Here is a 16,294-nt window from a genome sequence, read left to right on the forward strand (position 1 = left end):
AGCATCGCATCATGAATCCTGCTTTCATCCTCGATACAGAAGGTGTTTATGATAATTTTGTACCCTTTATCTTAAACTGTAATGTGGAAAATATTTTTGCCCCATTCATTGTAACTATGATTGGTGTATCACTTTCTGATGTCTCTTTGTAACATTGCTAATTTGTTTTTACCTCAGAACTCCCTTTCCTTTATGTAAATTCAAAAGAGTGAGCTGTGGGATTTGTAATTTTCTTTTCTTCCCCTCCCATTCCCCCTCCTCCCTTCCCCCGTGTTCCCCCTTTTGTCCTGCGTTCCCTTATCACTCCCTGTGATCCCTTGTCCCGACCCTTTGTTCCCTTATCCTTCCCCCTCGCCACGCGGTCTGTCCCTGCCCCCCCGCCTTTCCCATCACTGTCCCCGCGGTTTCCCTGCCCCTGTCCCCTGCCTCCCGTCCCATTGTCCGTGGCTCAGGTTCCCCCCGGCACGGGGTATAACCGACCCCCAGTCAGTGTCCCGGTGTCTCGGGAACGCGCTCCCACAATAAACATGTGTTTGCACCTGAGCCCCGTGTCGCCCTCTCGTCTGTTCCCGTGCTAGAACTGAGCCTCGCAGAGCCGAAGGGGAAAGCGGCGCCGCCTCTCCCCTCCTCCCGCCGTGCTTCCCACCAGCGTCCGCCCGGAGCCGGTCTTGCACAGCAACAGGAAATAGAATAGGTGACATAAAGCTGGAAAAAGTCTTTGTCAAGCCACATAATTAACATCTAATAAGTTTTCTTAAATGCTATAAATCAAGACAGATAATAGGCTATTGCAGCATATCTTTCAATCACTGACATTTAACTCCATAGACTTTGCCAAAACACTTACACATTTTTTATATCCTCCAAACCACTGTTAGGAGAATAATCAATTCTCTTTAAAAAAGGAGCTATCTTACCTTTGCAGAGTCATGTTCAAATTGCCTGTACATGCCTTGATCTTGTTTTGTGCTTCTAGATGAGTCATCCCATCCGTGCTTATCCCATCAATGGTGAGAACCACATCACCAATCCCCACGTGTGCCTGGGCTGCCTTGCCACCATCATTAAGCTGAAACATTGCAAGAACGGTAAATGAGAAACTTGGATGGTTTATGTTTATTGAACACAAAATCTCATTTTATTCACAGTGCTGTTTCATGAAAAGACAAAAAACAAGATATCTTTTCTTATTTGTGAGTCCTGTGAAAATCGCTGCAATACCTATAGGTATTCATTCTTATTTCACTTCAATGACAGGAAATAACTGCACAATATAGCCTGTTTTTCAAAATCAAACTTCACTTCTACTTTACTGGCTGGAAGCTATGGACATTCATGAAGAGACACCAGCAGGGACAGGCATTCAGTTTCCTGTACTCCAAGTTACAGCCACCTTTCCCTTCATACATGAATTTTTCTGACAAGAGGAGCTATAAACCAGCTTTTCCACTCTAAATTTTCCACTTAAAAATCTCTTCAAAGTTCATTATTTGTTAATGACTCGTCACATGCAGGGAAGACTGTTAATAGTGAAGCTAACTTTTCTACAGCGACTAGAAAGTCAAAAGTTCAACATCACAGACAGGCTGCTTGCAGGACATTATTTTTCCTTTCAGTAGGTTTACAGGCCCCAGTCACCTGCAGTATATTCAGATCAGGATAAAAAAAGCTTCTTGAGAAGTCTAACTCTTTGATCAAGTTCACAGCCAAAGTTCAGTTCAACTGCCTTTGGTCCACTTGAATGAAACAATATTACAACAGAAACCTCTGTAAAATTTACACTATTGGCCCCAACTGAACAATAAATCAATCTTTTCACCTGATGCATTTGAATTTCAACTACCTTCATTTCAAGAACAGAAACAGAAATTAAAGTAACACATAGTAAGATCTATGCACTGACTTATATCCCTGATCCTCAATCTTCGAATTATTTTATAGCAGGTTGAAAAAACATCCTGGATCGTGTAAATTTCCTCTATGTTTCCAAAAGTATTTCCTACATTACAGCAGAAATGTCGTAGCTGCTGGTGCTATGCATGCAAAACCTCATAACTCTGTCCTCTGCCTGCAAGCATGAGTCTGTTCCTTGAAGAAATCATTGCTTTTAGGGAAGTGCTGCAAACAGCAGAATTATTTTATCTTCATTTCCAAAAGTAGAATTCACCTTGAGCTAAAATGGTGCTTTAGCACATGATTTGAGAGCTAGTGATATTCAGCCAGGAGAAAAGGAGGCTCAGGTGAGACCTCATCCCTCTCAACAACTGCCTGAAAAGAGGGTGTAGTAACATGGGGGTCAATCTCTTCTCCCAGGTAACAAGTTACAGGATGAGAGCAAACTCAAGTTGTACTACAAAAGGTTTAGTTTGGATACTAGGAAAAATATCTTCATGGAAAGCATTGTCAAGCACTGGAACAGTCTTTCCCAGGAAAATACATTCACCATCCCTAGAATTGTTCAAAATATGCATAGATAAGGCACCTGAGGACACAGTTTAGTGGTTAACATGGCAGTGCTGCTACCTTGACAATCGGACTTGGTAACGCTTAGAGGCCTTTTCCAACCTTGACAATTCTATGATTCTATGACTTTTCAAAGGTACACCAAAGGAAGGTTTTCATCTCCTTTGTTTTTTAATTGCTCCTGTTTTAGTTTGTGCAGTATGGACAAAGAAGTTTTGGTTCTTTGTTACTTTACAAAGTACAGCCACCAGTCTACACATCACTCACTTCAACAGAAGTGAGGTTACGTCTTGAAAACTGTCTGTGGGTAAAGAGATAATAAAGCATGAAATATGAAGGGCTCAGTCTCTGCATTTGTGTAGGGAAAACCTGTGGAAGGTGTTCCATCAGCCTACATGATATGCTTAAGGCTTTCCTAAAATCCAAGCAACCAGAAATACATGACAGCTGTGATGTGTATTGGATGGCATCTGAAGACAAATACTTTACCTGAGAAAAAGTACTGTCTAATGTTGCAATACATATGCAAATGCAAAACTCCAAAAACATTGCCATTTGACTAAACCCAAAAAATTTCACATGCCATCACTGCTGGCATTTTTCAACATCAATTCCATACTTGCTGATTGCAGCAGCAATCTTGAGCAGATAAAAAACAGAGAAAATTTTCATCAAAATCAGAAAAATTCTCCCATTTGATGTTAACCTGGTGAAGGAAGAGGCCTGTGATTAAGGAAGACTTGTCATATCTTCAGAGGCAAAACAGCAGCCAGGCCTTCAGCATTACAAATCAACATAACTATTTTAGCCAGAGTTGAAACCAGAGGGTGCTAACAAGGAAAAATCAGGAGAGCAAGGAAGTGAAGTAAGAGGCAAAGGAAAAATGAGACACCCTGATTTCAGAAAAACTATTTAACTTGCCAAAGTCATAAGAATTTCAAGTTGTATTGTGAATCCTTTTACAAAGGCTTCAACAAAAAAGCCAAAAGTCCTCCAAAATTGGGTGTTCATACACTAGTTGTGAGTTCAGAGGCTTGATTACTATAAAACACCAATCAGGGAAGCTCACAAGCATATAGAAAGCTATGACCAACATAGCTATTTATAGGAAATCTCCTCAAACCTTTGGGTGGAGGGGTGGGACCTGCCATAAACAGATCCTGCCATAAACCGATATGTTATAGCATGCTGACATTTGCCAGCAAGGTCTGGAAAAGGGAAAGGAACGTAAGGGTGCTAAAAGCTAAAGGTCAAATGGATCACTGTGATTTGTCAATAAAATTTAGCTTTCTCAGAACGTGTGCAAATGCACATGATGCTGACATGTTGTAATTTGTGATGAAAAAAGAAAAAAGCAAACTACACACCACTCAGGACTAAGACTTCAAAAGCCAGCTTCAGGATAACTATTTTCATGCAAGGGTGGGCAGCCTTACCATCCCTAGGCATGTAAATGAAAGCAAATTTCTTAATTAAAAAAAAAAAAGCCAAACATTTCTGTTTAATTCTAGTGGCCAACACACAACAACCCACAACCAAGCACCTGACTTTCAAGAGGTCATTCTTAAATTGTTGCCTAAGGGGATGAAACTCTTTGCAAACACATGTGGGAGACCACTGTAAAATAATTTCAGTAAAATCCCAGGATGAAATTCCCTAAAAATAGGTGCTGAGAAGTGTGACAAGTCCCTAGCTATGTCCAAGGGTCCTCCTCTACAGACAGAGAACTCGTTATACCTTAGAGGTGAAGCTGTCAGAGACATATCAAAGCAAATTACTGGACAAGAGTGTCAAGAACTGCACACACAGAGGGATGCCAGAGTAGTAATCTCCTTATCAAGATGGAGTGGATAAAACTTCTAAGTAACACCTACTGATTCTGAATAAGAGATCCGAGTCACTAAGCAGGAGAGGTGAGGTTGATACTCCTAGGAAATCTCAGCCAGAGAGTGAGTATTCCCTGAAAGTACTGGTCAGCTGTTGCAGTACAAGATGATTTCTACTGAGCATTAATACAGTTATAAATAAGAAACCCAGCCCAGTTTACTAAACTGGCCTCTGGGCTGACTAACAGAGGTTTCAACCAATAACATCTCTCCTAAAGTACAAGTATTCCACTGGTTCAGAGTCTAAGGGGCGTAAAAATTAGACCAGTGGCTGTCTAGACCTGAGGCGTTAGAACTGCCTACAAAAGTAAGCACCAAACAATAAATCACACTGTTTTGCTGATGACCAAAGTCTGCCAAATGGTTTGTCTCACACACTTAACCACAGGTCATATCAGTCTTACCCCAGCTTCTGAACCACTGATATTGAACTGGGACTGAAGCTGAAAGGGCAGTGCAAGAGGAATATCATCACAACTATATAAAGAAAGAAAACATCTACACTGAACACAGCAGGAGGAATTAGAGCATTTGAAATAATTAAGGATCTTTTTCAGATTGCAGACCTTGGGAGCCCCCCTTTTGACACTTCTTATAGGTTAAACCATACATTACCACTACAAACACTAAATTGGAATGCATAAAGAAGATTACATATGCCAAATTATGTAAACATTTGACCCACAACTGCATAGATAGGCCGATTAGCCGACTCGGTTCCTAACTCTGCCTGGAATCCGGTCCGGATTTTCTCTTTTGCCGACTCCATTCCGGATTCTGCCCATAAAGCGGTCCGGGTTTTCCCTTCTATAACCATATTTCTTGTCACAATGGAAATAAACAAAATTTATTTTTTTCCCACACAGATTCAAAAAATATTCAGCAGATACACAAGACATATAAAAAACATTTGAAGATTATATATTATCACCTACAGATTTATCTCATTGCTACTTTTGTACCACAATTTTTTTTTTTTTTTTTTTTTTTTGGTCCTGTACAAGTGATTTTTTTCTTATAGTGCAAATTTAACCTTAGGAACATTATCCTGCATCAGACACCCATAAAGTACAGAGTTATCTGGCAAAAATGGTGATCCTGAACATATCTTTATTAAAAGTGCATGTATCACCATATGGAAACAATGCAACAGGAGAAAAGTATAGCAGTAAAATTACAAAACTGGCTATCTAACAATTCAACTAACTTCTAAGCACCACAAATATTCTTCAAATGCTTGATGGATCTGTTTTAATTCTGTATTTATCATATGAGGCAGGTTTTTAAAGTCAATCATGAATTAGAGCTACAAAAAAGGAGATTTTTTTCCCTTGATGTTACTCCACAGACTTGAAAGCTACAAAATTGCAAAACCAGGAATGTTTCCTCCTACTTAATTCCATGTCTCTCTACTCTGGAAAACTCATTTGGACGCTGAGTGGGAGCCAAACAGGAGAGACATTTCATGATCAGGCACCTGCTGAGGCCACTCACTCCTGCAGCGCCTGGCAGGAAACCTCTGCCCCTCCGCAGCAACCAGCTACATGGCAGGTGTGCACAGGATGCTTTTTAACAAACACAAGTGAAATCACCCATCTAATGTTAGATTTCAGTTTTCCTCGAGGAAAAAACAACTGAAAAAATTAAGAAAATATTGTTATTCTAGTGGTTCTCAACATCAGAATTCCAAAAGCACAAATATTGTCCAAAACCATGTTCCAAATGGAGACAGAACAGAAGTAAATCAGTTCTTGATCCAGGATGGACATCAAAATCAAGTTATGAAAAGCAATCTCAGCGTAGTTATATAACTCAGGTTTTGAAATGCAAACAACCAGAATGCCCTGGAATACAACTGTTTTATTGAGCTAAATTTTAGCCAGTACACTATTTTGTTTTTCAATAACCAACAGCTTTTTTACCTTTATTCTTAAGCTTCAATTAGATATTTTGAACAAGTCTTTCCAGGGCAACTGAAAGCATGCACACATACGTGCATCTATCTCTGAATCAATGTAATTTGCAACCTAATTAATTTCTATTTAACACATAACCACCTATTTCTCCCTCACATGACTAAGAAGAAAACTTGACAAGCAACTCTTCTTTGAGCTGTCATTATTCTGCTTTTACGCAGGAATAAATGAATTACTTAAATTGCAGTCACTCACAGGACAAAGGTCTATTAGCTAAAGATGGAGGCTGCCTTCTGTGTTTTCCAAACTGCTTGCATTGAATCTATCCTAGCTGCAGCCATGTGGTATGATGGTGCATCCCAGTGACTTTCCAAAATAAGCTATTTTGTACTCCAGCTGTAAATAATGTTCTCCCATTGCACAAACATCCTTCAATATCATCTGCAACTTTCCCTGAGAATATAACTCATTGATCCTGATTTAAAACTCCCTGAGCTGGCTGATATCCCTCCAGCTTGATTTTTTACCTCTCAAGCATTTTATCCATAGTTGGCTGCAGCAATTAAGTTTAAAGTCAAGAATAATCAAAGCAGAAAGCAACCAGACAATGATTCTTGTGTCATTACTGATCCAGCTTCTCTTGTAGTATACATTTTTCTCTATAATAAAGTATTTTAAATAACTAAAAAGCCAAAACACAACATACTCATTTAGATGAAGAACATTACAGAATAACTTTGCGACATCACAACAGAAGCAAGAGGACAAACTCTTTTATCAAACAACATTCTGCCTTTTCAAACCACAGGGCATTATCTCCTTGCTACAATAGACTTTGTGCTAATACTTACACTCATTACCTGTTACTACTTGGTTTATCCCTAGCTTTGTTTCACCTGACCAAAGTAACACCTTGCACTGATAATCAATATTTTAACAGCAACTTCATAAACATACATAGACCTAAAAGTAACCTAGAAGCACTCCTTTGGTGAATTAATGAAAGAGAGGAAGAGAAGCTCACTCCAAAATACAAGTGGAGGACACTCTAATGCTCTGTAGCAGCACCAATTCCATCACAAAAATTGCACACGTGACCTGCCTCCTGCTTCCCCAGGACCTTGCAACCCACAGAGCCTGAGCATGGAACACTCAGGGCCAACACTGACCACCACAAGCACAAACAGGGTAACACAGTGCTCCAACATGATACACCTAATGGGATGGCTCACCAAAGCCCTTCCTCACCTGCTTCCCTGATGGGAAGGATGCAAAAACCTACACTCCAGACTCTTGGCATGTCAGGGACACTTGAGGTCCAGCTTAAAACTTCTGCATGAGGGAAAAAAAAAACAAAGCATCAGAGCACCTGCTCTTTGTGGCAAATAAGCTTCCTCTGTATTCAATGGAAACTGAGAGCTGTATCATGTTCCTCAAGACTTTACTAGAGCAATATTATTCACATAGCCAACAGATTAGCCAGCCAGTCACTTCCAAATCAAGATCACACATGCCAGTTTTAAAGTCCAGATCAAATTTATACAGCTGAGTTATAAGAACTCTAACACAGGGTTTGCTGTGGAAAGTGCTGACACAAGCAGCTATAAAAAGGGGTTATGAGGCAGTCCTTTAAATAAGCTAAAGCTTTTCCCCAAACAAAGCAAGGATCAAAGTTAGCTTAGGTCAGAAAACCTGTCTGATTACCAGAGTGCTTTGCTATGTATCACCACTATGAAACCCTGCCCTCACCTCCCTCTATGTGGCTGTACTCCCACTTGCTACATTTTCATTTCCCTCCTTTTTTGCCCTATAACTTTAAAGGTGTTTTCAGACTGATTTATAAAGCTGTAACCAAAGGCATGCACGGCACAACCATTAAATAACCATTAAAGAGAACATGTAAGAACAAATAGTGTAAGACAAAGCATAAACCATTCTTCTTGGTCTGGCTGTGGACCCCAACAGCAGGTTGCATCCCAGTCCTGGTGAGAGGGCTGCCCTTGCCTCCTGGCCTGTGCTCCCAGGTTCCCCAGGTCTGCTCCATCCTTTTCCATCCATACACAGCTCCATTGCTGTGAGACAGCAGTGACTCGGTTGAAGCAGACCCAAACCAGCCCTTTCACTCATTACAGCCCATGGGAAAATGGGGAGAGCCCACAGGCATCCATCCATTTTGCCAGAGAAGAACCACAAAACCATCTCTCACATTTCATTCTCAGTTCTGACAGCAGTAACCCCAACAGCAACATATACTTTACACTGATTGTGTATACCTATAGTCCCACATTCAGAATTATGTCAAAGAAAAACGAACACAGTTTGAGTTTTTCCTCTAAGCAAGCATGCCTGTGGGTTCATATTCTAGGAAAAAGATAAATGGTTTCAAGCCTCTCTTTTTTCCTTAAAATTTTTATCTTACTGTATTACAACCTTTAATATGTATCTACTGTCTTCCATAAAAACAAATAAACAAAAAAGCAGCAAATCAAACTAATTTGGCTTTGGCACTTTAAATGATGTGTTGCATGCACAAGTCACTCATTCTATCCATTCATACATGCACTAAATGTGGAGCTATGCATCTACAGAGAAGCATGAGAAGACATTCACTACTTAAAACAAGAGAGGCACCACATAGCTTAGATCGCTCTTACACGTGATTGGGTTGATGCAGAAAAGGATCCAAAAATATACATTAGGTTTACAAAGAAGAGTAATTGCACCATGTGCAAGCCTTTTGAGTATGTGCTGTTTTATTTTTCAATCCTTAACACCAAACAAATGAACTTGAATGCCAGTAGCAGCTCTCAGTTTCCCTCTCTTACCCCAGAACAGGTTGCTAATAAGCAGGAACAGTTTCCACATGCCAGTGCAAGAAGGATTATTAACTGGTGCCACCTCTCACTTGTCATGGCTTGACTGATCATGGATTCCTTGCAGCTCTGCTCTTCCGTGAAAAAGAATCTTTGCTACCTCTCCTCCCTCCCTTATGACAATCCAACTGCTGCGGGATGTAAGGAAGCAGAAACAATCTCAGAAAAGGTACCTTCAGCTTTAGTTTTTGACAGAATGCCACTATCTTGTGATTACTGCAAGTCCAGCAGCAGTTATTAGTAAGTACCATCTCTGCTTTTGACCTTGCTGGTGTGAAAAGGAAGTACCTAATTACATACAGTAAACAATTCTGGGACAACTCATGTCTTTAACATGTAGCTTAAACATTTTATTCAGGGCTAACAGACAAGTTAAAATGTGGAAACACCAACTGGAATTCAAAGGATTACTAAAATGAATGAGAAGTCACACTCGCATCAAAGAGGGATAAAGAAACTATTCTGTTCAAATGTAGCTCTATTGGTGTGTAACATGACTAAGCATCTGGTCTTGCTTTTCCAAGCCACTAGCATTCAAGAGAACAGACATAAAAAGATTGCCACTAAGATAGGATGGACGATAACTTCTTGACTAACAAGATATAACTAATGTTCCGATTTGGAGAAGCAATCACGTCACAATGACAAAAAACCAGTTGCCAAAAGGACTAAGGCAAAATAATTTAGACATTGTGACTAAAATTATATTTGCTGGAAGCACATGGGTAATTCCAAAAAGTTTTTGAAAAATACTTTTGAAACACTTGAGTGATGGAAAACCATTTACAGTCATATGCCAAAATGTCTGAAGATATTTAAGGCCCTATCCTCCTTGAGAGAATGCTTAGCTTTCACTAAACATTCTCTCAAGGAGCTTGGTTGTGTTCTCATGCTGCCAGCATGCCTTAAGAGCCCTATTTATTTTAACTGGCTGTCTTCTCTCTGATGATTATTTGTCTATTCAGAGTTTACAGAACTAATCCTGGTTCCTCCCTGGGAAACTATATGCCAGTGGGTAAAAAATACTGCCTACTTAATTTCTCAGAGAGACAGAAAACAGAAAATGGAAAGAAAATGTAGCTAGAAACACAACACAAACTTTGTATGGCTGCTTTAGCTTTTGGGAGCTGCATATCTCTCTTCCACTAGTGGTTAGTTTTTTGGGGTTTGGGGGTTTTTTTGGACAGCCAACACAAATTAACTCCACAACTAAAGCACATGACTTCTTAGGGCTGCCGAACAGGCAACCCCTCAGGAGCCAATTGATTTGTAGCAGAACAGGAGCTTCAAGCCTCTCTCATTTGGAGCAAACAGTTTGGAAACTTAGTAAGTTTTATTGCTGGGCCTCCTGAACAAAAAGCAAAGCAGAGTTAGTTTTCTCTAACGGCGCTTAAGTGTGAAGTGACAAGAGGGACTGAACTCAGCTACTTCAAAAAAAATTAATTTCCATCCTGTAAAGGCCATTCATATGACAATGTCTGCAGAGTATAAAATGATGTATGTCTTCCTTTCCCAGACAGTGCTATGTTTATTCTTTTACAGATGATAAAATTGGTTTAACTGAACACCCATCTCCTTATTAATATTAGTAGCCAAATATATGCCATCTTGTTTCCATAAGGTTTTCATGGTCTATGATTTAGCTCCTCTTAATGGGACATACCTTTTCTGCATCAAATGTGATGCAATCACCCATGCTTGCCAGAACATCTAAATTAGAAATACAAATAGCACAATACATTATACTCTGTAATTTAAAGATATATTTGTTTTTTCTTTTTAGTATCTCTCCCAGGACAAAGAGCATGGCAGCAGTGAGAAGGAAACAACTAATGACGCTACTCTACAAAGAAAAGCAGAGAATGAAGTGGGGAGCCAGTGGCAAGAAAATGCTACTACAAATTGAATCCCTCATAAGACACCAGCCATGGCTTCATTTTCCCCTATCCAGGAACCGAACCTGCATAAACGAGCAGAAAACAACCTGCTTGCTTCAAAGAACTGAGATAATGTCAAACTGCACCATATAAAGTAAGGAGAAAACAGAGGCAAGTTCAGACATTTCAGAATTGGTTATTGGCACAAGTCATCTGTCCAGAGAGGACAACTCATCTGAATGGCATCCCAAAGTGTCACTCTGCAAAAACTGTGTAAGTCCATCTCAAGGTGAAACCCAAGCCAAGCCCAGCAAAAGGAGCCACCACACCCACTGAGCTAGCAGGAGAGGCTGGAGACTGAGCTGCACTTGTGCCAGCTCTCTGTTGAGCATGCAACTCAGCACCAAGGAGGAGATACACAAGAAATGCATCAGAGTGCACAAACTCCTCCATGCTACATCAATAGGGGCTTCATATTTTAAGTATAAAGGCACTAAGGCTTATGGCACCTCCCTTTGGTAACATGAAAGAAAAAGGCAAACATATGAAAGATGACAATTCATTTCAGATAAATAAGCATGCTCTGAAGTGCATGGAAAGTTAACAAATAAACCAATCATGGCTAATATCCTGACAGTGCCAATACCTTCATGAAAGCACAGTTCTATATGTATGTTCCTTCATGCAGTGGAGAGGATCTTTAGGATTTAGTCAAATGCAAACTTCTAGCACAAAGAAATAAAACAAAAATAGGAGACATTAGTAAGTCCTTGTGGGTATCTTGCCTTTTATACATCAAGGGAATATTATAGCAGTCATTTGTTTTAAGCCAGCCACATACAGGCTAAAACCCCAAGTATTAAATATTGCAGAAAAAGAGTCCAATAAAAAGCCCTCAGAAAACAAGAAACACATTTTAAAGGAGCTGCATAGTATTTAATAAATTCATACAGCTGTTTTTAGCTAAGACACAAATCTTTATCATAAGCTAGTAAAGGTCTTGAGAACATAAAACAATTTCAAATTTAATTTTCCATTTTGAAGTTATTTATGTACATATATACACATGCACACAATACACTGTTTTAGTTTGCTTGGCTTTAAACATTAATGTGATTTTTTTTGTACAGTTCCAGGTGTAGTTGTTTGTGTATACATTTTTTTACGGATGTAAAGCACTTGATATGTTACTATAGACAGTGGTATACACATATATTCTTTAGGAAAATATTTCTGTATACGTATTTATTCTTACACACACCTCTATACAAATAAAAATGCATTTGTCCCTTTTGCTAGAGACCTGTGTGAGAAGACCATAGGAAAATTATCCGTGGTGTTTTTGTTTTTAGGCAGTGTACAACAAAAAGCAGTTGTCCAGAGCAAACAGGGAGCTATTCAGGACAAATTTTCTGACTGCAAAATTAAGACCCTCACATTAAGTAAATTTTCCTTACCATTCAATTGCCAAATGCATTACAGACATGTAAGACCAAACATAAACCCATGCAAAACCTCCTTACTAAAGCTCTGGAGAGGAAAATGCTTGTGTACTTGTTGCAGCTGTGAACTTTGACAAAATTTCTTGCTGTTATATTTTAGCCATTTTCTGAGTTTTGCTGCTGAGAGTTACATTGTAACCAAGCATAGCAACCTAAAGTCTAAGTTACACTGCAACATGTTTTTCTCTTCCTGGGACATCTGGAGACCTGAAAGTTACACACACAGCTAAACAAAGAATAAAGCTGATTATCAAATAGCTCTGCAAAAACAATGCAGAAAACTCAACCCTTCAAATGTACTTCCTGCAACAGTCCACCACTTGCTCTCAGCTTGACACTGTGCAGTGGAATGTGTCCGGCCATTCAAAGTCTGGGCTTGCAGAAGAATCCTGTAAGCTTAAGCCTGTTAGCCAGGACAGCTCTCTGGTGTATTTCCTTTTTTTTTTATTTTCACTTTCTTTTTTTCCCTCCTCCCCATTTGTATATATGTAGCCCTACACTGCCAAACTAAAATCAGAGGACATTGCAAAGTTAAGACACAGAAAAATAAATCCTCCCTATCCGAAACAGAGTTTACAATGAATATTGTTACTTCTAAGGAAACAAACATTTAAATCATTTAGAGTCTTAAATTTGGGGATTAAAACCAAGACTGATCTAGCATTCTGGAAGAAAAAATCTCCTATATACACTAGTGGTTACAGGCAAAGCTCACAAACAATTCCAAATAAAACAACAAAACAAAAAAACAAAGTATGCATTCATTCGTCCAACTTGATCCAAGACAGATGGTATGGAAAGCCTGCGTGGTTTTTTTTCCTGGTATTTTTGTTTGGTAGGTTTGGGTGTATTTTTTGATTTGTTGGTTCTTTTGGGGATTTTTTTGGTGTGGGTTTTTTTGGTTTTTTGGGGGGGATGTTTTATGTTACTATTATTGCTGACAACTGTACAAAATATTAATCCTTCACACAGGAATCACAGCTTTCCATGTGATTTAAACCCTTCTCAACCTCTGAGATCCAGATACAGCCTCTTAAATGCCTTCAAAGCTAAAGAGTAAAAGGCTACCAACACACAAGGAGAAGGCTTTTGAAAAACATGATCATATAGCTGACATATTAAGTCCATGAATCTTTTAAGGCACATTATTTCAGGTTTTTTTCACTAACTATTCAAAACAGCAACAACAAATTTTACTGTAGGAAGACTCCTGCTAAATTTCAAGTAGTTACTTAAAGTAAACATTACTTAAAGAATTGCTGGAAATAAGACTTTGGAAGAGTTTAATAAAAAATAACAATGGATACTTGCTTCTTTTTTCATCTTGTTCCCTTGAAATTGGCATCAACTATACCAAATGAAGAGAGAAGTTTCTGGTCCTTATAAATAGTGCTCTTTTCGACCAATATTTGGGTTACAGACTCAACTATGTGTTTTTTTTGTCTTGCCCTACTACCCTGATTGTTACTCAATTTTGTATACCTCAAGTTTGTGTAGGCCACTCATGAGTAAGGCTCTAGTGAAAGCTGGTAGTGTGAGTGACAACCCATCCTTTGGCAGAAGAATGGCAATTTCAAAACTAAAAGATATTCACTGCTGAAAGCTTATCCTCAGAAGAGATTCTCCACATCAGTCCAGATCCAAGAAAAATTATGCCTCTCTAAAGCCGTGAATATCTCTTCACTTACCAACTAAAAACGGCAGTGGGAATATCCAAGCAAAGCGAGTACTTGCTCCTTCCCCACAGCAGGATGCATCCATCATCAGTTGTGACAAACATTCAAACACACAATTGTACACACACCAGCATACAACTCACTTCAGTGAGACATAAACCTTGAGCAGCAGTGCATTAATGTTTGTAAAACAGCTCCTCAAGACAAAAGAAATCAACTTTCAGCTGCAAAACTTGGGCTGGGGGAAAATAACCCAACCAAGCAAAACTGCTTCCATATATTTAGGTGAGACAGGGAATGAAGACAGTTTCCAAAATCACTGAGGCTCCAGCTTTATTTTATGAGAGTATTTTTAAAAAGGCAGAAATATCATAGTCCTGCCCATTCTCTCTCTCCCCAAACATCATCAGGCAGGATAAGAACGGTTATGCTGAGGCCATCACAAACCCAAGCTGGCTACTAGAACCAGACGGGTCCAATGGCTTCCCACCCATGACCACAATTCAAGGCACACTTTATCAATCCTCAAACAGCAACAGCATCTCTAGTCCTGCTTCGGCAGGTGGAAGGCAGTAATAACAACACACATGGAAGCAGAAAGTGGGAGCAGCCAGTGACCTTTGGTGAGCAATGTTCTCATGTCATATGAGCTGGTGACATCAAGGATTCACATCAGCCTGATCCAAAAATGTACTGTTTGCATATTTCCTGTTTAATAAACCAATTCTAGGGAAAGCTTTCTCCTCATAAATACATAATTTTTGATTCAATCCTTTTCTAAAAGGAAATGTTTAAGGGAAAAATGAAAATGCCACTGAAGGCTCTAAGCTCTTCAAACAGCCATCCATCATGTCTTTCTTGAAATTAACAGCTTCAGACATTCCTCTCCGGCCACCTATTAGAAGGCATCAGATATCCCAAAATTATGTAACCTACCAGAGGCCAGGTCCTGGATTTACAGCACATGTCCCTGAGTGGCTCTTCCAGCTACTGAATGGTCTGGAAGCATTTCATGCTTCTTGCTAGCGTTCAGTTATAGCCCATACCACTAGTCTGCAAAAAAGTTTGATTTTCCAGGGAGCGCACAGGAGTTTTCCCTGTCCTCTAAGCTGCTAGATTTAAGAAGCAATTTAGCACAATTATAGCCATGAAAATATGTTTAGGCATGCTGAGAATAAAGGATCTTCATACCTTAAATAAAAACAAGAGCACACTGTGATCAGAAGTTTGAATAATTAGCACCAAAATGGCTACAAAAAAAATTTAAGACCTATCCTTAATGGAATTTGATACTGAAATTATTTTAATATGCTTAAATTCTCACTTTAAAATTTTGTTTCACTCACTCTAGCTGACCTGGAACAATCATATACAAGCTAAATTTATATTACTTTCAGCAGGAGTCTTGCAGTTGGTTACACTGAGAAAAAAATGCCCTACAAGAAGGGCTTGCAACATAGTGGGAGACACCTTTTTTCCTCTTCCCTCCAGCTTTCCAGTAAGACTTTCTTTAACCTCTTGATCGCTAACAGGAGAAGGTTATAATAACTTTTTGCACACCATAGTATTCTGATCTCCATACACTCTGCTACGAGTCACCAACTCAACAGCCACACAAATGTGAGAACTGAAGATGAGCATCTTGCACAACCTTTTCTTGACCCAAAACTAATAACACACTAACAAAGTTACTATTTAGAAGCTCAACAGGACCAATACTTTACCTTTGATATAATACAGCCTCTCTCAGATGAGGTTTTGCAGTGCTTTTTGAGTATAGAGATGAAGAACAAAAGCCAAACTACACTAGCAAGAGGGAACAATAAGCACGACATAAGCAGAAACATGAATAAAGTTGGAGACCTTGGAAGTAAAACATCTTTTCAGAAATATGCCCATTTAGAGGTTAGGGGAATAGCAGGTTAGTGTGGCTTTGTATGTTTTCTTTTCCATCCACATATGGACATCTGTGACCTGACAGGTCAAATGGAGACACTGAAGTTCCTTCTTACAATATGTGTATTATTCAAGAGCACGAACTGACAGAACATTTGTGGCTGAAACACAAGTGTTTCCAAATGAATACATGAACACAGGATAA

General features: G+C 39.2%; 1 protein-coding gene across 7 annotated transcripts in view; it reads right to left on the reverse strand.

Annotated features, from left to right (window-relative positions):
* PDLIM5 (PDZ and LIM domain 5) overlaps positions 1 to 16,294 on the reverse strand; it is a 126,851-nt gene that overhangs the window by 84,471 nt on the left and 26,086 nt on the right. For all 7 annotated transcript variants that reach the window (XM_077782965.1, XM_021550322.2, XM_077782963.1 and 4 more), the window contains exon 3: positions 918 to 1,069. In XM_077782965.1, the coding sequence (XP_077639091.1) occupies positions 918 to 1,069 (152 nt within the window). The remainder of the gene's footprint in view (positions 1 to 917; positions 1,070 to 16,294) is intronic.

This window comes from Lonchura striata, chromosome 4, assembly GCF_046129695.1.
Source record: "Lonchura striata isolate bLonStr1 chromosome 4, bLonStr1.mat, whole genome shotgun sequence".
Taxonomy (NCBI): domain Eukaryota; kingdom Metazoa; phylum Chordata; class Aves; order Passeriformes; family Estrildidae; genus Lonchura; species Lonchura striata.